The sequence below is a fragment of the Coregonus lavaretus genome (assembly GCF_964263955.1).
Source record: "Coregonus lavaretus genome assembly, contig: HAP1_SCAFFOLD_1572, whole genome shotgun sequence".
NCBI classification, from domain to species: domain Eukaryota; kingdom Metazoa; phylum Chordata; class Actinopteri; order Salmoniformes; family Salmonidae; genus Coregonus; species Coregonus lavaretus.
Window position 1 is genome coordinate 2,585 of NW_028157197.1, and position 26,001 is coordinate 28,585.

The 26,001-nt window shown below is 41.5% G+C and overlaps 1 protein-coding gene across 1 annotated transcript; it reads right to left on the minus strand.

The window, feature by feature from the left end:
* Positions 1 to 26,001, minus strand: LOC311125693 (NLR family CARD domain-containing protein 3-like; the record flags this gene model as incomplete). Its single annotated transcript, XM_084199727.1, has 3 exons — positions 25,777 to 26,001; positions 2,153 to 2,463; positions 1 to 1,862 (listed from the first exon to the last, which is right to left on the minus strand). The coding sequence occupies exons 2-3, from the start codon at positions 2,445 to 2,447 to the stop codon at positions 1 to 3; spliced, it is 2,157 nt and encodes a 718-aa protein (XP_084055853.1). The 5' UTR covers positions 2,448 to 2,463; positions 25,777 to 26,001.

Sequence of the window (26,001 nt, forward strand, 5' to 3'; positions counted from 1 at the left end):
TTACAGAACAGTTGTGGAGGCTTTGACCACTTGCAGCAGCCTCAGAAGACCTTCCTCTGATCTGGAGTATTTCTTCAGGTCAAACACATCCAGCTCCTCTTCTGAAGTCAGCAACACAAAGACCAGAGCTGACCACTGTGCAGGTGACAGTTTGGTTTTGGACAGATTTCCTGAATGCAGGTATCTTTGGATCTCCTCCACTAGAGAATGGTCATTCAGTTCATTCAGGCAGTGGAACAGATTGATGCACCTCTCTGGAGAGGGAGTGTTCCTGATCTTCTTCTTGATGTACTTGATTGTTTCCTCATGGCACAGTGAGCTGCTTCTGGTGCTTCTTGTCTTTGTCAGTAGACCTTGTAAGTGCTTCTGATTGGACTCCAGTGAGAGGCCCAGAAGGAAACGGAGGAACAGGTCCAGGTGTCCATTCTCACTCTGTAAGGCTTTATCCACTGCAATCTGGTGGAAGGTGAAAGCAGGGTTCAACGTGAACTTCATTTTAATATTTCTGATGAAGAATTGGTCTTTGGTCATTGGGTTTTCATTGCTGTTGTTGAAGGAGAGGAAAACGTATAACGCAGCCAGAAACTCCTGAACGCTCAGATGCACGAAGCAGTACACCTTGTCCTGGAACGGCCCATAGTCCTCCCTAAAGATCTGTGTGCACAGTCCTGAGTACACTGAAGCTTCAGTGACATCAATACCACACTTTTTCAGGTCTGCCTCATAGAAAATGAGGTTGCCATTTTCTAGCTGGTTAAAAGCAAGTTTCCCCAGTGCCATGAAGCTCTCTTTATACAAGTGTGGATCTCGCTCACCTTTCTTGTGATATTTCTCATTCTTCTGTTTGATCTGAAATACCAGTAACCCAATAAATAATTGAGTCAGAGTCTTGGGCATCTCCTCATTCTTATCTGTACTCAACACATGCTCCAGAACTGAAGCTAAGATCCAACAGAAGACTGGTATGTGACACATGATGTGGAGGCTCCTTGATGTCTTTATGTGTGAGAGGATTCTGTTGGCCAGGTCCTCATCCCTGTATCTGTTCCTGAAGTACTCCTCCTTCTGTGGCTCATTGAACCCTCGTACCTCTGTCACCTGGTCAACACACTCAGGAGGGATGTGATTGGTTGCTGCAGGTCTGGAGGTTATCCAGAGGAGAGCAGGTGGAAGCAGATTCCCATTGATGAGGTTTGTCAGCAGCACGTCCACGGAGGTTGGCTCTGTGACATCACACCAGCTCTGACAGTTGTCGTAGTCGAGTGTCAGTCGGCACTCATCCAGACCATCAAGGACAAACAAAACTTTGTACTCGCTCTCATTGTAGTTTCTTGGTTTTTGCAATTTTGTTAAAATGTGATTCAAAAAGTCCCTCTCAATCACTCTAGTCTCTCTGACACATTTATGTAGAAGTTCCACTAAACTGTACTTTTTCCCCCTCAGCAAATTCAGCTCCCGAAAAGGGAGTGAAATTATGAATTGGATATCCTGATTGGCTTTCCCTTCAGCCCAATCCAGAATGAACTTCTGCACAGCAACTGTTTTTCCAATGCCAGCGACTCCCTTTGTCAGCACAGTTCTGATAGGTTTGTCTTTTCCAGGTGATTGTTTGAAGATGTCATTGCAGATGATTTTAGCCTCTGGTCTTGCTGGATTCTTGGATGTCATCTCAATCTGTCTCACCTCATGTTCATTATTGACCCCTCCACTTCCTCCCTCTGTGATGTAGAGCTCTGTGTAGATCTCATTGAGAAGTTGCTTATCGCCCTGCTTTGCCACCCCGTTGAATACATGCTGAAACTTCTCTTTTAGTTTCAGTTTGAGTTCTTGTTGGTACTTCTCAACAACTTCATCCGAAGGACCTGACAATGGTTATAGAATAGTTAGCAAGTAGGCAAGCATATGCTGTTCTCTAGATGCTCAACAATACACAATAAACAAATATATTTTTAGTTTATTTTACATTATATCTGGTTATTGGAAAAATCTAAGCACATGAAATTAATGCACATTTAAAAGAAAGGGGTAGTTTTACAGGGTTAGCCAATAACAAACTGTATATAACTTATTTTAGAATGTATATAGAATTTCTTATTTCAACAATACAGTATAATGTATATTTATTTGCTCAAAACCTTAGAGACACACGCACCTATGAATTCTGAGTTTCCTGTTGGACAGTCTCTTTTTAGCTTCTCAGCGAGATCGTTACGGCTCATCTTCTTCAGGACCTCCAGTGTGATCTTCACAGCCCCATTTTCCCTGTATTTCTGCACCATCTGATCCACTGTGTCCTGTCTGTCAGATTTCTCCAGCTGGCCCATTGGAATGTGAAGGAAGCCATCCAGCAGGTTATCTATAGTTAGATGCCACTTAAAGTTCTTCAGCTCCTCAGAGCCAAGATCATCCAGAATGGCCAGGAGCCGCTCTTTAATAGATGGGGTCATTGTAGGTCAGTGGAAACTGTTAAACAACAGAGCATGTAGCATCATAATCTACACCCCCAGACCAAGGCCCCAACATCTGCACTATTGTGAGAAACAGTACTATTATTATTTGCTATGACTTACATTACTACTATTTTCCACTTAATATTTAGTAAAACATTTAGATCTACCCCAGTAGAAAATAGGACAAACCATTTAAAACTCAGATGTCCTCTGGTGGCATTTACACATATTGTAAACTACCATTAGATACATTTTGATTTCAAACACATACTTAGTCCTGTTAAAAAAAGGTAAGAACCGTGGGATTCTGGTACAACAACGTGACTATGACAGAGCAACAGCCGGTAAAGAAAAGCTATTAAAAAAAATAAGTGTTTACTGTATTTTTGGAATTGGTTCCAAAATTGTCCCCATGTTGGGGAATAAGAGGTTTGAAAGTCTAGGTTTGAAATAAAATACGTGTTACCAATTACCATTCCAAAAGGATATAAAAAATATATAAATAAATAATTGTCATATCTTTTATCTAATGGTGGTGTTCTAAACATGTGTAAAAGCCTTTTTAACCCCTGTAGGTCTGAGCCTTTAGATCGCAATATCTACTAAGCTAACATATGGATTTGTATTAAGATGGTCATAAAATTGATCATTTAGCTATTTGATTTTGAATTTTAGGATCCCTGTAGGTACATTTTTTTTATAAAACAATTTGATGAAACATTGAATTTGGCCTTTACTGCTATAGCCCATAGAAGCGCATTGAATAACACATTCATAAATGGCAAAACAGACAGTCAAAAAATAAATCATAAGTGTCTGTCCGGAAGATGGCGGCCGTTTTATGGACTCTTAACCAACCGTGCTATTTTGTGTGTTTTTTCGCACTGTTTGTAACTTATTTTGTACATAATGTTGCTGCTACCGTCTCTTATGACCGAAAAGAGCTTCTGGACATCAGAACAGCGATTACTCACCTTGAACTGGACAAATAATTTTTCTTTAATGAGTCGGACGAGAGGGATTTTCTCCAGACACCCGACAGGGCTCTCATCCCCGTCATTCGCAGTAGAAAGAAAAGGAGATATTGCGGAAGGAGATTGGGGTGCCTGGTAAGGAGCCGGTGACGAGTGGCTAATCTGCCTTTGCCATCAATACTATTGTCCAATTTACAATCACCTGATAATAAAGTGGACGAATTACAGGCACGAATATCCTACCAACGGGACATTAAAAACTGTAATATCTTATGTTTCACCGAGTTGTGGCTGAACGACGACATGGATAACATACAGCTGGCGGGTTATACACTGTATCGGCAGGATAGAACAGCAGCCTCTGGTAAGACAAGGGGTGGCGGTCTATGCAAAGGAAATCTCAAGGTTTTGCTCGCCTGAGGAAGAGTATCTCATGATAAGCTGTAGACCACACTATCTACCAAGAGAGTTTTCATCCATTGTCTTCGTAGCTGTCTATATACCACCACAAACCGATGCTGGCACTAAGACCGCACTCAATTAACTGTATACGGCCATAAGCAAACAGGAAAACGCTCATCAAGAGGCGGCACTCCTAGTGGCCGGGGACTTTAATACAGGGAAACTTAAATCAGTATAACCTCATTTCTACCAGCATGTTAAATGTGCAACCAGAGGGAAAAAAACCTCCAGACCACCTTTACTCCACACACAGAGACCCGTACAAATCTCTCCCTCGCCCTCCATTTGGCAAATTTGACCATAATTCTATCCTTCTGATTCCTGCTTATAAGCAAAAACGAAAGCAGGAAGCACCAATGACTCGTCAATAAAAAAAGTGGTCAGATGACGCAGATGCTAAGCTACAGGACTGTTTTGCTAGCACAGACTGGAATATGTTCCGGGATTCTTCAGATGGCATTGAGGAGTTTACCACATCAGTCACTGGGTTCATCAATAAGCGCATCGATGACGTTGTCCCCACAGTGACTGTACGTACATACCCCAACCAGAAGCCATGGATTACAGGCAACATCCACACTGAGCTAAAGGGTAGAGCCTTCGCTTTCAAGGAGCGGGACTCTAACCCGGAAGCTTATAGGAAATCCCGCTATGGCCTCCGACGAACCATCAAACAGGCGAATCGTCAATACAGGACTACGATTGAATCGTACTACACCGGCTCCGATGCTCGTCGGCTGTGGCAGGGCTTGCGAACTATTACAGACTACAAAGGGAAGCACAGCCGCGAGCTTCGAAGCAAGTAACACTGAAACATTACATTTACATTTAAGTCATTTAGCAGACGCTCTTATCCAGAGCGACTTACAAATTGGTGCATTCAACTTAGGATAGCCAGTGGGACAACCACATCTCGATCACATGCATGAGAGCATCAGCTGTTCCGGACGACTGTGTAATCACGCTCTCCATAGCCGATGTGAGTAAGACCTTTAAACAGGTCAACATTCACAAGACCGCAGGGCCAGACGGATTACCAGGACGTGTCTTCACTGACATTTTCAACCTCTCCCTGTCTGAGTCTGTAATACCAACATGTTTCAAGCAGACCACCATAGTCCCAATGCCCAAGAACACTAAGGTAACCTGCCTAAATGACTATCGACCCGTAGCACTCACGTCTGTAGCCATGAAGTGCTTTGAAAGGCTGGTCAAGGCTCTCATAATCACCATTATCCCAGAAACCCTAGACCCACTCCAATTTGCATACCGCCCAAACAGATCCACAGATGATGCAATCGCTATTGCACTCCACACTGCCCTTTCACGCCTGGACAAAAGGAACACCTATGTGAGAATCCTATTCATTGACTACAGCTCATTGTTCAACACAGGGGATGTAGCTCAGTTGGTAGAGCATGGCGTTTGCAACGCCAGGGTTGTGGGTTCGATAAAATAATGTATGCGCTAACTGTAAGTCGCTCTGGATAAGAGCGTCTGCTAAATGACTAAAATGTAAAAAATAGTGTTCCTCATCACTAGGCTAAGGACCCTGGGACTAAACACCTCCCTCTGCAACTGGATCCTGGACTTCCTGACGGGCCGCCCCCAGGTGGTAAGGGTAGGTAACAACACATCAGCAAAGCTGATCCTCAACACGGGTTCCGTCAGGGGTGCGTGCTCAGTCCCCTCCTGTACTTCCTGTTCACCCATGACTGCATGGCCAGGCACGACTCCAACACCATCATTAAGTTTGCCGATGACACAACAGTGGTAGGCCTGATCACCGACAACGACGAGACAGCCTTTAGGGAGGAGGTCAGAGACCTGGCATGTGGTGCCAGGACAACAACCTCTCCCTCAACATGATCAAGACAAAGGAGATGATTGTGGACTACAGGAAAAAGAAGAGGACCGAGCACGCCCCCATTCTCATCGACAGGGCTGTAGTGGAGCAGGTTGAGAGCTTCAAGTTCCTTGGTGTCCACATCACCAACAAACTAACATGGTCCAAGCACACCAAGACAGTCGTGAAGAGGGCACGACAAAACCTATTCCCTCTAAGGAGACTGAAAAGATTTGGCATGGATCCTCAGATCCTCAAAAGGTTCTACAGCTGCACCATCGAGAGCATCCTGACTGGTTGCTTCACTGCCTGGTATGACAACTGCTCGGCCTCTGACCGCAAGGCACTACAGAGGGTAGTGCGTAAGGCCCAGTACATCAATTGGGCCAATTTTCCTGCCATCCAGGACCTCTATACCAGGCGGTGTCAGAGGAAGGCCCTAGTCATAGACTGTTCTCTCTGCTACCGCACGTCAAGACGTACCGGAGCACCAAGTCTAGGTCCAAGAGGCTTCTAAACAGCTTCTACCCCCAAGCCATAAGACTCCTGAACATCTAATCAAATGGCTACCCAGACTATTTGCATTGCCCCCCCCCCCCTCTTTTACGCTGCTGCTACTCTGTTTATTATCTATGCATAGTCACTTCAATAACTCTACCTACATGTACATATTACCTCAATTACCTTGACTAACCGGTGCCCCCGCATATTGACTCGGTTAGGGTTAGGGTTAGTGTTAGGGTTAGGGTTAGGGTTAACCCTGTATATAGCCTCGCTATTGTTGTTTTTACTGCTGCTCTTTAATTATTTGTTACTTTTATTTCGTATTATTTCATATTGTATTTTTTGTGATTTTTTTTGGTATTCTTTCTAAAAACTGCATTGTTGTTTAAGGGCTTGTAAATAAGCATTTCACTGTAAGGTCTACACCTGTTGTATTCGGCGCATGTGATCAATACAATTTGATTCGATTTGATTTTTATATCTAGGAGACATAGTCTAAGAAAACTCAGGGGGAAAAAAAGATTTCGATTTTGGTCACGTTATTTTTGGCACATTTGACCCCCTATGCACGTTTTGCCTGAGGCTTGCAGATGTCATAGAGCCAAACAACTGTCATGTTCATGAGAGTCTCCCCTTTCGATATTGGTGACATTCGTTTGTAGCTCACACGGTTCGGGTTTTACTCTCTCATGTGTAGAAAAAATATCAGTTACACAAGCCCCATGTTCTAGAATAGGCGCAAAACTTCACATCGGCGGAAAGAGGGGATTGAGCTGAAGCCACCACACATACCGGTAAATCTCTAGTATAAACACACAGGGAGCTATTCAATATTCAAAATGACAGTGCAGGGCTTTCAAAAACAACTGGGAACTCTGAAATCTCCCACTTCCGACTTCAGTGCTTTCGCGACAACTGGGAAGTCAAAGAAAATGAGCTCTGACTGGGATAAAATCATTTTGAATGGTCATCCTACTCGGAATTCCAAGTCTGGAACTCTGGCCTCTTTCAAGAGGTCCGACCTGAAGATCACTGATGTCATGATTTGACCTCGTTTTTTTCCAAGTCCCCAGTTGTCTTGAAAGCACCATGTGCAACGTGCCATGGGTCTGCCATGCCTTCATTTATCGTTTTACAGGAACGATATGCAGTACGTATGAGGAGAAAGCTGAAGTCGTAACCCTTTCACTGATGTAATCCGATCTCATGTCTGATTCCCAGTTCATCCACTAGATCACGGTAGAAGATCAAATGACGTGACTTGGCCAATTGAAACCAGATGCGTCTAGTTTGATCTGGTTTGGGTAGTACCTCACTGTCCGAAAATGACTGAACGGATTTTCAAGCCTGACATCTTAAAATGACCCTAGCAATGGTTCTTTATATAACTTTAATGATGTTTCTCGAAATCTTTACACATTAATACAAAATTTAATGTCTTGAGTCAATAAGTATTCAACCCCTTTGTTATGGTAAGCCTAAATAAGTTCAGGAGTAAAAATGTGCTTAACAAGTCACATAAGTTGCATGGACTCACTCTGTGTGCAATAATAGTGTTTACCATGATTTTTAAATGACTACCTCATCTCTGTACCCCACACATACAATTATCTATAAGATCCCTCAGTTGAGCAGTGAATTTCAAACACAGATCCAACCACGTAGACCAGGGAGGTTTTCCAATGCCTCGCAAAGAAGGGCACCTATTGGTAAACAAACGATACGTGACGTCCAAGGCAGCACAACACAACATACCTTAACACGGAACAAGATCCCACAACCCACTAGTGCCAATAGGCTGCCAAAGTATGGTCCCCAATCAGAGACAACGAGCTACAGCTGCCTCTGATTGGGAACCACCCAGGCCAACATAGATCTACACGATCTAGATCTAAACATAGAAAATCAACATAGCAAAACACAACACAGAAAATACACACCCTGACTCAACAAATACGAGTCCCCAGAGTCAGGGCGTGACAAAAATATTTGTTTACTGGAATTTGTCTTTCAGCATCAGTAGAACACACCTGACTGTCCTCCACCAGTCATACAAGGAGAATGGTCCTGTGCCTCCCATCAGAAAGAGAGCCGGCCCAAGCAAGAACAGGTTACACCTGAAGCACGAGGACTTGCAGCGAGTTGTGAACTTCATCAACAACTACGCAGAGGATAATGCAATAGTATTACCAGGACGCCACCCAGGACACAAACCCTTTGGTGGAAAGCTGCTGCCATCTCATGTGACAGAAGCAGCGGTGTGGCATCTCTACAAGGAATCGATGACAACACTTGGTATGTAAAGCATAAACAACACGTCTTTTGATTATTTTAATTTACCTCCAACATGATTGGCACTACTTTTATTGATCTCACATTATTTGTGTATTTTCCAGAGGTTCGTGTAGTCGGGCTGTCTTCCATCGGGAATCTGTGGAGAAAATTGCTGCCCCACATCTCAAGCACTAAGCCCAGGACAGACCTGTGCTGGCAGTGCCATAGGAATAACTATTAGGTCTTCAGATCTGCCAGTCTGCCAGAAGATGTTAAATCAGCCAAGCTGAAGAAGCAAGAGAAGCATCTCCTGCTTGTTCAGAGTGAACGGTCTGTCTACCAGAAGATGGTTGCTGACTGCAAGACCACCTGTCAAGACCTGCAGTTGTCTCTGGAGGGCCCTACTGAACCAGCAAGCAAAGACATCAGGATGCATTACTGCTTTGATTTAGCTCAACAAGTAAGCAACATTTCCTCCTTCATACTGATTAAGGACATATATACACTACTGTCACATCTCCTCCTTCACATTGCCTCTTCATATCCTCAGTACTCGTCACAACTACCAGTCAAAAGTTACTCATTCCAGGGTTTTTCTTTATTTTTAGTGTTTTCTACATTGTAGAATAATAGTGAAGACGTCAAAACTATGAAATAACACATATGGAATCATGTAGTAACCAAAAAAGTGTTAAACAAATCAAAATATATTTCAGATGTTTTCATCTAAATGTTTTATTTGAGATTCTTCAAAGTAGCTGTCACGATCATCGTTACAGGAAGCGGACCAAGGCGCAGCGTGTGATACAAACATGACTTTATTTTAATTAACGAACAAACCAAAACACGACTCGTGAAGTCCAACGGTTAAACATACCGAAACGGAACAAAAACCCACAACACCCACAGGAAAACATACAGATTAAATATGGCTCCCAATCAGAGATAACGAGCCGACAGCTGACACTCGTTACCTCCGATTGGGAGTCATTGACCAAACATAGAAATAAACCCAACAGAAATACAAACATAGAAATACACCCAACGAATGAACACACCCTGGCTCAAATTACAGAGTCCCGGAGCCAGAGCGTGACAGTACCCCCCCCCTAAAGGCGCGGACTGCGACCGCGCCTCAATACGGGCTAAACAAGGGAGGGCTGGGTGGGCATACCTCCTCGGCGGTGGCTCTGGCTCTGGCCTTGATCCCCACCTCCTCTCCCACCCCCCAAAGTACCCCTGGTCCTGTCTAGCCCCGCTGGCCGGAGCCGGACTGACGACACGCGCCCCTGGCTTGGTGCGTGGAGGACGAACGGGCCTTACCAGGCTGACGACGCGCACCACTGCCTTGGCGCGGGGAGCAGGAATGGGCCGGACCGGGCTGACGAAGCGCACCCCTGACTTGGTGCGGAGAGCGGAACCGGGCCGGACAGGGCTGACGAAACGCACCACAGACTTGGTGCGGGGAGCAGGACTGGGCCGGATAGGGCTGACGAAGCGCACCACAGACCTGGTGCGGGGAGCAGGAACGGGCAGAGCCGGGCTGACGAGACGCACCACAGACTTGATGCGGGGAGCAGGGACAGGCCGGGCTGAACTGGCGACGTGCACCACAGACCTGGTGCGGAGAGCAGGAACGGGCAGAGCCGGGCTGACGAGACGCACCACAGACTTGATGCGGGGAGCAGGAATGGGCCGGACTGGACTGACGACGCACACCACTGGCTTGGTGCGGGAAGCTTGGATGGGCCGGACTGTACTGGGGACACACACCACTGGCCCTACACCGGGATCTGGAACGGGCCGGACCGGACTGGCAACACACGCCAGTACCTCTCGCCGTGCCTCTACTTCCTCCATCCCCTCTTTGACCAGTGGCCCCCGTAACCCGGCGGCCTTCTCCGGCAACCCACTGGACCGCTCTATCGCGGCCTCCTGCTGGTCCGCCGTCGTGAGCCCCCCCCTAAAAATTTTCGGGGCGTCTCTCCTACCCGTGGCCCAGGTCTCCATGTCCCTCGCCAGCTTCTCGCCCTTCTGCCATAATGTCAAGCCCCTCTCTTCCTCACTCGGCTTGACCCAGTCCAGGAGGCGAAGGAGATCTGTGAGGGATCTCCCCGGCGATGGCTCCTGGACACGCTGCTTGGTCCCATCTTGGTGGGTTTTTCTGTCACGATCGTCGTTACAGGAAGCGGACCAAGGCGCAGCGTGTGATACAAACATGACTTTATTTTAATTAACGAACAAACCAAAACACGACTCGTGAAGTCCAACGGTTAAACATACCGAAACGGAACAAAAACCCACAACACCCACAGGAAAACATACAGATTAAATATGGCTCCCAATCAGAGATAACGAGCCGACAGCTGACACTCGTTACCTCCGATTGGGAGTCATTGACCAAACATAGAAATAAACCCAACAGAAATACAAACATAGAAATACACCCAACGAATGAACACACCCTGGCTCAAATTACAGAGTCCCGGAGCCAGAGCGTGACAGTAGCCATGCCTTGATGACAACTTTGCACACTCTTGGCGTTCTCTCAACCAGCTTCATGAGGTAGTCACCTGGAATGCATTTCAATTAACAGGTGTGCCATGTTAAAAGTTAATTTGTGGAATTTCTTTCCTTCTTAATGCGTTTGAGCCAATCAGTTGTGCTGTGACAAGGTAGGGGTGGTATACAGAATATAGCCCTATTTGGTAAAATACCAAGTCCATATTATGGCAAGAACAGCTCAAATATGCAAAGAGAAACGACATTCCATCATTACTTTAAGACATGAAGGTCAGTCAATCCGGAAAATGTCAAGAACTTTGAACGTTTCTTCAAGTGCAGTCGCAAAAACCATCAAGCGCTATGATGAAACTGGCTCTCATGAGGACCGCCACAGGAAAGGAAGACCCAGATTTACCTCTGCAGCAGAGGATAAGTTCATTAGAGTTAACTGCACCTCAGATTGCAGCCCAAATAAATTCTTCACAGAGTTCAAGTAACAGACACATCTCAACATCAACTGTTCAGAGGAGACTGCGTGAATCAGGCCTTCATGGTCGAATTGCTGCAAAGAAACCTCTACTAAAGGACACCAATAATAAGAAGAGACCTGCTTGGGCCAAGAAACACAAGCAATGGATATTAGAACGGTGGAAATTTGAGTCCAAATTTGAGATTTCTGGTTCCAACTGCCATGTCTTTGCGAGACGCGGGTTTATTTTACGGTGTATTTCCCACCGTAAAGCATGGAGGAGGTGTTATGGTGTGGGGGTGTGGGGGTGCTTTGCTGGTGACACTGTCTGTGATTTATTTAGAATTCAAGGCACACTTAACCAGCATGGCTACCACAGCATTATGAAGCAATACGCCATCCCATCTGGTTTGGGATTTAGTGGGACTATGATTTGTTTTTCAACAGGACAATGACCCAACACACCTCCAGGCTGTGTAAGGGCTATTTGACCAAGAAGGAGAGTGATGGAGTGCTGCATCAGATTACCTGGCCTCCACAATACCCCGACCTCAACCCAATTGAGATGGTTTGGGATGAGTCGAATGGCAGAGTGAAGGAAAAGCAGCCAACAAGTGCTCAGCATATGTGGGAACTCCTTCAAGACTGTTGGAAAAGCATTCCAGGTGAAGCTGGTTGAGAGAATGCCAAGAGTGTGCAAAGCTGTCATCAAGGCAAAGGGTGGCTATTTGAAGAATCTCCAATATAAAATATATTTAGATTTGTTTAACATTTTTTTGATTACTACATGATTCCATATGTGTTATTTCATAGTCTTCACTATTATTCTACAATTTAGTTTGAAAATAAAGAAAAAACCATTGAATGAGTAGGTGTGTCCAAACTTTTGACTGGTACAGTAGATTCCCTTGTTCATGCGTGGTTTGGATGGACCAGTTCATCACCGGGGGCGAGTTCCCAGTCATCAGCACTATCTGCAGTGCCTCTATTCACATCACTGTCTCCTAACACACACGTCAGACGTTGCTGCTACTATTTATTTGTTTATCCTGCTGCTCAGCCACTTTACCCCTGATTGTATGCATGTAACTACCTCATCTGTCAACAGTATCACTGATATTGTTATTGATAATGTTCTTGTACATACTGTATATTATTTATTAATATATTATTATTATTTATTACTGTATATTATTTCTCTACTGGCATTGACACTATCTATTTTTGATATTGCTACTATGCATGTAACCATTTGGCTGTACCGTTTACACCTTCTGTAGGGACCCATCCACTTAGCGAGATGTGGCTGGGGGTTATAGCATTTCTTTAACATGACCCCATCAATTTAGACAAGTGTGTCTGGGTAAGCGTCATCTAATATTTATACAATATTTTTTAATCTGGACACTTTCTGTTTACATGGAATTGTTCCTTATTTTAGGCTACTACTTTTACCACTTTTAGTCTTCATCTTTACTACACTACTCACTCTGTTTAGCACATGACCTCACATGTGAATCCTTAAAGAGATGGGTGGGGCTAAAGCTTAAGAGGGTGTGAACGATGATGAATGGGTTTAGACAAAGAAGAGCGTAGGTTTCTTTGTCTAACATAACATAGGTACAGCGAATCCCCTTATTGTATGGGACACCTTTAAATGTGCCTTTAGAGGCCATGCAATTCAGTACTCATCTCGAAAACAAAAGCAATTTAGGTCAAAAGAGTTTATACTAAGAAAGGAAATAGAAAGTCTAACAGAACAGATAGATGGCAATAAAAACTGTAACATAGAGGCTCAGAATAAATTAGAGGAAAAACAAAAAGAAATGGAAAAACTTATTCAAGAAAGATCAAGTGTAATATATTATAAAAATAAAGCAAACTGGATGGAATATGGGGAAAAATGCACAAAATTCTTTTTTAATCTTCAACATAGGAATGCTACCAAAAAGAACTTAATGAAACTGGTTACAATTGACGGAGTCACCCATAATTCACCTAATGATATTTTGAAGGAAGAAACAAAGTACTTTAAGCATATGTTTTCTTTTCAGTCGCCTCCATCTCCTCTAACTGAAGCTAATTGTAGAGATTTTTTTTCTATTGATAATGTCAAATTAACAGCCACACAGAAAGACTCATGTGAAGGTGAAATTACAGAGGAGGAACTTCTGGATGCAATTAAAGACTTTAAGTCCGGGAAAACTCCAGGGTTGGATGGCATACCAATCGAGGTATACCAAACCTTTTTTGATATACTAAGAGGACCGTTATTAGCATGTTTTAACCACTCCTATGTAAATGGTAGATTATCTGACACTCAAGAAGAAGGTCTGATCTCATTATTACTGAAACAGGATACAAGTGGAAAATATAAAGATCCAGTCCATTTACAAAATTGGAGGCCCCTTACACTTCAGTGTTGTGATGCAAAAATCCTAGCAAAATGTATAGCGCATAGAATTAAAAAGGTATTGTCGGATATTATTCATTCTAATCAGACAGGGTTTTTACATGGAAGATACATTGGAGATAATATAAGGCAAGTATTGGAAACAATAGAACACTATGGAAAATATGGGAAACCAGGCCTGCTATTCATAGCAGACTTCGAAAAGGCATTTGATAAAGTTCGACTGGGATTTATATATAAATGCCTGGAGCATTTCAATTTTGGAGAATCTCTTATAAAATGGGTCAAAATCATGTATAGTAACCCTAGGTGTAAAATAGTAAATAATGGCTATTTCTCAGAAAGTTTTAAACTGTCAAGAGGAGTGAAACAAGGTTGTCCACTATCGGCATATCTATTTATAGTGGCCATCGAGATGTTAGCTATTAAAATCAGATCCAATAATAATATCAGAGGATTAGAAATACAGGGCTTAAAAACAAAGGTGTCATTGTACGCAGATGATTCATGTTTTCTTTTAGATCCACAACTAGAATCCCTCCACAGCCTCATAGAGGATCTAGATACATTTTCTAACCTCTCTGGATTAAAACCAAATTATGACAAATGTACTATATTACGTATTGGATCACTAAAAAATACAATTTTTACATTACCATGTAGTTTACCAATAAAATGGTCTGATGGTGATGTGGATATACTCGGAATACATATCCCAAAGGAAATAAATGATCTCACTTCAATACATTTTAATAGAAAGTTAGCAAAAATAGATAAGATCTTACTACCATGGAAAGGAAAATACCTGTCAATTTGTGGAAAAATCACCCTGATTAACTCTTTAGTATTATCCCAGTTTACCTATTTGCTTATGGTCTTGCCTACGCCTAGCAAACAGTTTTTTAAATTATATGAGAAAAAAATATTCAATTTTATTTGGAACGGCAAGCCAGACAAAATTAAAAGAGCATATTTATATAATGAATATGAATTCGGAGGACAGAAATTATTAAATATTAAAGCATTAGACCTATCACTAAAATCTTCAGTCATCCAAAAGTTATACTTAAATCCGAACTGGTTCTCAAGCAAATTTGTAAGATTGTCTCACCCACTGTTCAAGAAAGGCCTTTTTCCCTTTATTCAGATTACAACCTCTCACTTTCAGTTATTTGAAAAGGAAATAATCTCCCAAATGTCACTATTTCTAAAACAAGCCATAGAAAGTTGGTTGCAATTTCAATTTAATCCTCCAGAAACGACAGAACAAATAATGCAACAAATATTGTGGTTAAATTCAAATATACTAATTGACAAAAAACCTTTATTTTTTGACAGAATGTTTAAAAAATTTATAATCTTCGTAAATGATATCATCGGTAGGACTGGTGGAGTTATGTCGCACATGCAGCTAACAAAAACATATGGAAATGTCTGCTCTACCCAAAATTACAACCAAATAATTGCAGCCTTACCGCAAAAGTGGAAGAGGAAAGTTGAAGGGGGAGAAAGTAAGGAACTTGGCTGTCGGCCTTGCATTAAAGAACATAATTTGTTAAGGAAAACTGTGATAAATAAAAAAGTATATCAGTTTCACTTAAGGACCAAAGGATTGACAGCCGTCCCATATAGATTGCAAAATAGTTGGGAAGAGATCTTTGACGTACCGATCCCATGGCATAGTGTTTATGAACTGACACGCAAAACGACACCGGATTCAAAAATTAGAATCTTTCAATTTAAATTATTATATAAAATTCTTGCTACCAATAGAATGTTATTTATATGGGGGATACAATCTTCCCAGCTCTGCAGATTTTGCTGTGAAGAGATAGAATCATTAGATCATTTGTTTTGGTTCTGTCCATTTGTAGCTTGTTTTTGGACACAGGTCCAGGAATGGCTAAAGGATTGCAATATTTACCTGGAACTAACCTTGCAGATAGCATTACTGGGTGATCTGAAAAGTCATAGTCAATCAATCAATAATATAATAATACTTTTAGCAAAAATGTTTATTTTTAATTCACAATCTGTAGAAGCAATGAGAATAGAAAGGTTCAGAACTTTTGTAAAACATCACAGTACGGTTGAAATATATATGGCAAATAGAAATCCTATATGGATGGTGTTAAGAGATAGATGGGAGGTATTGAATAGAGTTGAAGGATGGGACTAATAACAAATAACAACAAATAATAACAAAGATAGCTAATAATGTAAGCCTACTGTGTCCATAATAAGTATATAGGTTGTATGTTGGGAGCTTTTGGGAAAGAGCACAGTTAGAAAGATATGGCATTTAGAAGCAAACCGGATGGACATCATGAAAATGATCGGAGTGGTTGAGAGTAGAAGAAGTTCAGGAGCAAAAAAATAAATAAATATATATATATATATATATATAGAATTATTGTAAAATTAACTCTGTCCATAAGGTGTAGATAGTAAGTATAGACCGGAAGTAGAGGCCTGGGCGTTGTTGTTCACTAATTTACTCCAAGTAGGGAAAGGATGGTGGGGTTGAAAAGTAATAAAGGGGAATATATATATAAAAAATAAAATAAAACATGGGGATTTGAAGTGATGCAGACAATTACATTGATAGAAGATACAATCTATCTGCAATATTAAGCTGATCCATTCCCCCCCCCCCCAAAAAAAAAAAAAAAAAAAGAGATTGTATCTTCTATCAATGTAATTGTCTGCAATTCTTCTTTTCTCAGAAGTGGGCCTACAGGTTTATCAACTTTCAAAGCATAATTACTTTCCCATTGTTCCTTAAATGCAGTGTACGATGTCCCATTTTCTAGCTCTGTGTCTCTGCTTTTATCCAATGGAGAAAAAAAAAAACACAATTTCAAATGTTGCTACATAAGACTGAATCAAGGCGGTCGGTCTCATTTTAGAGTAAAACTATGAAAACGCCACACTCACCCGGTTGGGAAAGATCCAGAATATAGTGATTGCCGGCCATCAAAATCAGCCTACATCTAGCCTATGTATTGCACACTGTGACATTTTATTTTTTATTTTTTTTATCATAGTATATGTATGGATGTCAACCCCAATATTCATCATCACCAATCAACTGCATTACACTTAAAAATGGCTTTAACTACCACCACCGATTTCTATACCAGCTTACAGTATGAGCATTTAGCAGAATTTTTTTCTCATCTTGAAAAAGGTAAACTTCTAAATGTTACGCAGCGAAAACAGCCAAATATATCCAAATCGGATTTTAGTTAACACTGTGGACCTGTTAGAACACGTAAATCATGACGTATTTAACTGTTAGATCAGATTTTTCAAACGATTTTTCAAATGTTAAAATACACATACACTACCTGTTTATAACTGGTGCAATTGGTATTCCATCGGTCTGATAGGCCTGTTCATTGGGCTAGTCACAAAGCAACACTTTGGTTGTCGGGATAAAGCTCTGTTTCAATGTATCCAAAAGTATCCATTAGCTACTGACTGTTCCAACTTTACAACAGTGGCAGTTCACTTGTTATGTGGGAAAGACACAGACATAGGGCGATAACCGCTCTAACCTGTTTTAACACTGTTGGGTTCTATTTTCTAAATAATTGGATTGATGGGATGACTAACTTAGAAAGAATGCATTCTTGACTGGGCTAATGTAGGTTGTGACACCTGGCAAGCTGTGATTGATGTGAAGAGCTGTTTTAGGGGGTAAAGGGAGATAGGGATTTGTGTCTCCAGATGCTGGAATATACTGGTTCTTTGTGATCTGTGAACCTTCCTTGGACGTAGGAATGGTGTCTAAGGGAGCTGGCTCTTCTCACTATGACAGGTTGTTATGATATGGACATATGCCTGGTAACAGAGATGCATCAACGGATTGACTGAGTAAGTCTAAACCACGCTCAAGTCTCTACTCTAATTGGCCAGCAGAGAAGTGGGAAATTCTCTCTGTCAGAGTATTTGAGCAACAATCTGGAACAATGGATTAGTTCTCTGGGGTGCCCTGCGAGGTATCTCAGAGAGCCCGTATATACGAAACATCATATTTACCATTGAAGGTTTTTTGCATTAATTAAAATAACTAGTATATCTTAGAAGTCGTGTTGACCTCTTTTGTTCCTAATACAAGATTTGAATTGACGCGACTTTGACAATTGGTGACCCCGACGTGATCTGGTAGAAGGGACTTCGCTGGGTAAATGTCCGGGACAAACTTAAAAGTAAGCAGATACCTATTGTTAAATAACTAAAGATCTGCAAATTGGCTTTATTAAAATTTATTTTGTGAAACACCTGTCTGATGTAAGTGAACTAAATTATGAAACTATTATGAGTAGATAAGCACAATATTGTGACATGCAAACCTGTGATGAATGTGATGTTAAAACCTTGGTACCGTAGAGTATTGTTTCACCGGCACGTACCAGAAGCCTAGGTACGGATAGGATCGGGAAATAGTACTGAAGTCTCCAGGCTAGGATCACCAGGGGTGAGAACTGGAGACACAGGGAATTATTGGCTAAGGGCGTTGGCTACTGACACATATCCATCGAGATATGGCTAGGATCAGAGGAGCGGCAAAATTTTAGTTGAGTATTGTTTTACCGACACATATCCAGAGAGATATGGCTAGGTTCGGAGAAAATACTGAAGTCCCCAGGCTAGGATCACCAGGGGTGAGAACTGTGGACACAGGGAATTATTGGCTAAGGGCGTTGGCTACTGACACATATCCATCGAGATATGGCTAGGATCAGAGGAGCGCCAAAATTTTAATTGAGTATTGTTCCTTTGACACATATTCAGAGAGATATGGCTAGGATCAAGGAAGATACTGAAGTCTCTGGACCACAAATGGTGGAACTGTGAGATACAGGGATTAATTGATCAAAGTGTAACGTTGTGGCACATATCCACTGAGATATGGCTAGGATCATAATGGCCACTTAAATGTTAGATAGTGTTACGCTACTGACACGTATCAGAAGGCTAGATACGGATAGAGTCAGGGGGACACTGGGTGTTGTTGTATGCATGAGTGCACGAATGATCACAGACGAAATAAAATAGTGAATAGGGGTTATTAAAAATAATAAACCTGTATATTAAGATGTCTGTGGCTGTCCAAACTGTATAATTTGGGGATAACTGTTGGGTTTGTGGTTGCTTAAACCATATAACCCGTTAAAAACAATTGGGAACATAAAACTAAAGTGATGAATTGTGTGACTGAACTGAAACGGTTGAGCTGATATGTTTGAACTGTGCCGTTTGGTGTTAGACATAGCATAATTCTGGTTATAGGTGCTTGGGTTGAGGCTTTTTTGTTGATTATTTGATGTAATGTTTGACGTTTGACCATGCAAAATACTGGTTAAACAATTAGACCGAAATAATTTGGTTTATCGTTGAGATATAGATATGCACCGACTTTGACTAATTAGGTGGGAATTATTTGATTTAAATAAATAGACTAAAGTACTTTGAATAACGGCAGAATATTGGAAACACGCTAAAACGAGAAACAGCTCCTCACAGCTCCTCACAAAGTCTGTTCCCCCTGGACAAGAAAAAGGTAGAGTTGCGAGGGGAGGGGCTGGAGAGAGCGAAAGTGTGGCTTTTGGAGCCAGAAAAGACTGGGAGATGGCTGGGAACGCATGTGGGTATCTGACGAGAGAATGTTCTAAACTTGCTCACCCGAGCGTCATGGGTGAGAAAGTAGAGAATGTTTACATTTTTGGTAATTTGGCAGACGCTCTTGTCTAGAGCGATTTATTGGAGCAATTGGGGTTGAGTGCCTTGCTCGAGGGCACATCGGCAGATTTTTCGCCTGGTCGGCTCGGGGATTGGAACCGGCGACCTCTCGGTTGTTGGCGCGGCGCTATTGGTCACTAAACTGCCTGCCGCCCCATATGTGTTTAAGATTGTGGCGTTGTTGGATAATGTGATTGGAATAAACTGACCATAAGTAATGTTGTTTTAGACGTAATGTATAATATAGTACAAAGCAGATGGAGGGTTCAATTGAACTAATTATAATGGTAGAGCTAACGTAGTACAGTGAGGGAACTTCATTTTGTGTCAGAGGGTAAAATGAGAAATCAGTAATATGCTATTGGTGGAGATCTATTTATCATTTCAAGGCATGGAGTAACAATCTGCATTTATGAGTGTAAATTCCACTGCTGATGTGTTGATCGAATGGGTACGATGGAGTAGTTGGTTTGGTAATGTTGAATGGACTATTTGTAGCGTGTTTTGGGGTTAAATAGAAAAAACTCACTTATTCAATAGGGAATGGGTGGAGAGAGAGAGTTTTTACGTGTATTAAAAGTTGCATAAGATAGGTCTATGAAAATATGTTACAGGTACGAATGACATTATTACCTAAGAAGGAAGATTGTAGGGACATTTCCGCGCCTCCCCCATAATGCAGGAAGGAGCAGGAGAGGGGGAGGAGATGTAAGAGACAGGACATAGTTCAGATGGTAGGAATGTCATTAAGCGTATGCTGATAAACGATAGCAAGTATTTGTTTTATTAATTAGGGCCTAATCAGAGAGAACAGTTAAAGACATTGAATAGCGAACTGAAATGGGTTAGCGGGAAAATACAAAATAGTTGGACAATTTTAGAACGATAATTTATTTTGGTTAGGATGCAAGTATGCATTGGCTGTTGTGCTGGGGAAATAGCGCCAGCCTGTGGTGGGTCCTGGATTGGTAAAACAGGGGGGACAGGAACAATAGAAGGGGAGACAGATTTTCCTAGGGGGTTGAACAAATAATTGATAATGGATCATTTGAGATGAGATCACATGTAGCAGAGTTAGGGTAATCAATTAAATAATAATTGTATACTCGAGGAATTTTGAGTGGTTTTATGGATTAGTTATGAGCAATTAGATTGATACAAACAATTATTGATGGGTTAAGACTGGGGATATATCTATCATGTTTTGTGTGTACTACCATCTTTAGATTATAACCAGGAGAAAGAGATTAGCTCATCTCAGTTAGGCAGTATTTAGGTCAAAAGAGGGAGCTACCAAATTAAATTGAGCCTAACTATCTCTGATTGTTATTTTTCAATTGGGTTTTTCAAAGAAATAAAAAAACACACTCAGCATGATGTTTATAAAGGGTTGTTATGTTGAATTTAGGGGATTTTCAACAGATCATGGGTGGTGTTTACTATGCTGTAGGATGGAACGGTTTGTTGGGGGATATTTGAACCTAAATTAATGGAATAAACTGCAGTAATCAGAGGAATGGTTATCACTAGGTAAATGGATAAAACAGGGGAAAAATATTACTGACTGGCAGAATACACCAAATGGGGATCAGTATGGCCACTCCACTGGGAGATATAGAAGAAAGTTGAATTGGAGAGCAAAAACCCAGCCCAGGGTCCACCTGGAGATAAGTTTTAACGGATGACAGGAAGAGATTTTCTTAACTCAGGAACAGGAGGCTGAGTTAGCAGCAATTCCGTTCAAATTATGGTCACAAGGACAATAGATGTAGGACTAATTAAGGGGGTAGCTCCAGTACAAGTGATTCCTCGATCCGATAATAGACCATACCAAAAGCAATATACTATGAAACCAGAAGCAATAAAAGGGATAACACCTACATTTGAGCATTTACTTAAGGGAGGGGTGATAATTCCTGGAGATGAGGCACAATGCAACTCTCCAGTATTTCCTGTTAAAAAGGCGGCACCTAGCGCCGACTGGAGGATGGTCATGGACTTACAGTTAGTTTAATATAAATATAATTCCCAGAGTTCCATGTGTACCAGATCCACATACATTGCTGAACCAATTGAAACCAAAGAACTCCTATTTTACAGTGATAGATTTAGCTAATGCTTTCTTTAGTATCCCAGTTCATCCGGATAGTCAGGGGTGGTTTGGCTTTACTTTTCAAAGAAGGAAATGGACTTACGCTAGGAGGCCTCAAGGCTACTCAGAAAGTCTTACAATCTTTGTCCAGGCTATAACTAAGAATTTGGGAAAGTTTGAACCTAGGGAAGGAAGCCAAATGTTAGTTTATGTAGATTATATTATATTGGCTAATCAAACTCAGGAGGGATGTAAGAGGGATACAATCCAATTGTTAACCTTCCTGGCATGATATGGACATATGCCTGGTAACAGAGATGCATCAACGGATTGACTAAGTCTAAACCACGCTCAAGTCTCTACTCTAATTGGCCAGCAGAGAAGTGGGAAATTCTCTCTGTCAGAGTATTTGAGCAACAATCTGGAACAATGGATTAGTTCTCTGGGGTGCCCTGCGAGGTATCTCAGAGAGCCCGTATATACGAAACATCATATTTACCATTGAAGGTTTTTTGCATTAATTAAAATAACTAGTATATCTTAGAAGTCGTGTTGACCTCTTTTGTTCCTAATACCAGATTTGAATTGACGCGACTTTGACAACACAGATTCTCATTTAGGTGTTTTGCGTTGCACATGTTTACCTGAGCTACAACACTTCCTGAACTAATAGAAACTGGGAAGGGAAAAAACAACGTTGGAGCAAAAATACCTCAACTGATGTGCAGTACACCCCCTGGACAGGACACCAGGTGGTCCTCTGTAGCTCAGCTGGTAGAGCACGGCGCTTGTAATGCCAAGGTAGTGGGTTCGATCCCCGGGACCACCCATACAAAAAAATAATACAAAAAAATGTATGCACGCATAACTGCAAGTCGCTTTGGATAAAAGCGTCTGCTAAATGGCATATTATTATTATTACCAGTCTATCTCCTGTTTCTGTAGTGTACAGTACACCCCCTGGACAGGACACTAGTCTATCTCCTGTTTCTGTAGTGAGACAGCTTGATGTACAGTACACCCCCTGGACAGGACACTAGTCTATCGCAGGGCCTGTGAACAAAACAGAAGGTAACAGTACCTTCATTGAAGAAACAAGGACAGTGATATAAGCCAAGTATATTCATCCAGTAGGATAACCTAATGGGACTGTACCAAATGGCACCCTATTCCCTATATAGTGCTCTATGTACCAAATGGCACCCTATTCCCTATATAGTCCTCTATGTACCAAATGGCACCCTATTCCCTATATAGTGCTCTATGTACCAAATGGCACCCTATTCCCTATATATTGCACTATGTACCAAATGGCACCCTATTCCCTATATAGTCCTCTATGTACCAAATGGCACCCTATTCCCTATATAGTCCTCTATGTACCAAATGGCACCCTATTCCCTATATAGTCCTCTATGTACCAAATGGCACCCTATTCCCTATATAGTGCTCTATGTACCAAATGGCACCCTATTCCCTATATAGTGCTCTATGTACCAAATGGCACCCTATTCCCTATATAGTGCTCTATGTACCAAATGGCACCCTATTCCCTATGTAGTGCACTATATACCAAATGGCACCCTATTCCCTATATAGTCCTCTATGTACCAAATGGCACCCTATTCCCTATATAGTGCTCTATGTACCAAATGGCACCCTATTCCCTATATAGTGCTCTATGTACCAAATGGCACCCTATTCCCTATGTAGTGCACTATGTACCAAATGGCACCCTATTCCCTATATAGTCCTCTATGTACCAAATGGCACCCTATTCCCTATATAGTGCTCTATGTACCAAATGGCAACCTATTCCCTATGTAGTGCACTATGTACCAAATAGCACCCTATTCCCTATATAGTGCTCTATGTACCAAATGGCACCCTATTCCCTATATAGTGCTCTATGTACCAAATGGCACCCTATTCCCTATATAGTGCTCTATGTACCAAATGGCACCCTATTCCCTATGTAGTGCACTATGTACCAAATGGCACCCTATTCCCTATATAGTCCTCTATGTACCAAATGGCACCCTATTCCCTATATAGTGCTCTATGTACCAAATGGCACCCTATTCCCTATATAGTGCTCTATGTACCAAATGGCACCCTATTCCCTATGTAGTGCACTATGTACCAAATGGCACCCTATTCCCTATATAGTCCTCTATGTACCAAATGGCACCCTATTCCCTATATAGTGCTCTATGTACCAAATGGCACCCTATTCCCTATGTAGTGCACTATGTACCAAATAGCACCCTATTCCCTATATAGTGCTCTATGTACCAAATGGCACCCTATTCCCTATATAGTCCTCTATGTACCAAATGGCACCCTATTCCCTATATAGTGCTCTATATAGCGTGAGGCAGCTTGATGAACAAGTGCTAATTTAGTGGGACTATGATTTGTTTTTCAACAGGACAATGACCCAACACACCTCCAGGCTGTGTAAGGGCTATTTGACCAAGAAGGAGAGTGATGGAGTGCTGCATCAGATGACCTGGCCTCCACAATACCCCCACCTCAACCCAATTGAGATGGTTTGGGATGAGTCGAATGGCAGAGTGAAGGAAAAGCAGCCAACAAGTGCTCAGCATATGTGGGAACTCCTTCAAGACTGTTGGAAAAGCATTCCAGGTGAAGCTGGTTGAGAGAATGCCAAGAGTGTGCAAAGCTGTCATCAAGGCAAAGGGTGGCTATTTGAAGAATCTCCAATATAAAATATATTTTGATATGTTTTTTAAAAAATATATTACTACATGATTCCATATGTGTTATTTCATAGTCTTCACTATTATTCTACAATTTAGTTTGAAAATAAAGAAAAACCCTTGAATGAGTAGGTGTGTCCAAACTTTTGACTGGTAAGCGTCATCTAATATTTATTAAAAAAAAAAAAATCTGGACACTTTCTGTTTACATGGAATTGTTCCTTATTGTAGGCTACTACTTTTACCACTTTTAGTCTTCATCTTTACTACACTACTCACTCTGTTTAGCACATGACCTCACATGTGAATCCTTAAAGAGATGGGTGGGGCTAAAGCTTAAGAGGGTGTGAACGATGATGAATGGGTTTAGACAAAGAACAGCGTAGGTGTACCGAAACATTCCAGGGCCATTTTACATTTACATTTTACTCATTTAGCAGACGCTCTTATCCAGAGCGACTTACAGTTAGTGAGTGCATACATTTTTCATACTGTCCCCCCCGTGGGAAACGAACCCACAGCCCTGGCGTTGCAAGCGCCATGCTCTACCAACTGAGCTACAGGGAAAATATTATTTTTTCTCAGAAGTGGGTTTACAGATTTATCAACTTTCAAAGCAGAATTACTTTCCCATTGTTCCTTAAATGCAGTGTATGATGTCCCATTTTCTAGCTCTGTGTCTCTGCTTTTATCCAATGGAAGAAAAAAAACACAATTTCAAATGTTGCGACATAAGACTGAATCAAGGCGGTCGGTCTCATTTTAGAGTAAGGCTGTAACGTAACAAAATGTGGAAAAAGTCAAGGGGTCTGAATACTTTACGAATGCACTGTATTTCTCAATGGAGGAGTCTATAGATGTAGTAAAGAGATCAACATAATTTGACTAAAACTATGAAAACACCACACTCACCCGGTTGGGAAAGATTCAGAATATAGTGATTGCCGGCCAATCAAAATCAGCCTACATCTAGCCTATGTATTGCACACTGTGACATTTTTAAAAAATCATAGTATATGTATGGATGTCAACCCCAATATTCATCATCACCAATCAACTGCATTACACTTAAAAATGGCTTTAACTACCACCACCGATTTCTATACCAGCTTACAGTATGAGCATTTAGCATACTTTTTTTCTCATCTTGAAAAAGGTAAACTTCTAAATGTTATGCAGCGAAAACAGCCAAATATATCCAAATCGGATTTTAGTTAACACTGTGGACCTGTTACAACACGTAAATCATGACGTATTTAACTGTTAGATCAGATTTTTCAAACTATTTTTCGAATGTTAAAATACACATACACTACCTGTTTATAACTGGTGCAATTGGTATTCCATCGGTCTGATAGGCCTGTTCATTGGGCTAGTCACAAAGCAAACAATTTGGTTGTCGGGATAAAGCTCTGTTTCAATGTATCCAAAAGTATCCATTAGCTACTGACTGTTCCAACTTGTTCCAACAGTGGCAGTTCACTTGTTATGTGGGAAAGACACAGACACAGGGCGATAACCGCTCTAACCTGTTTTAACAC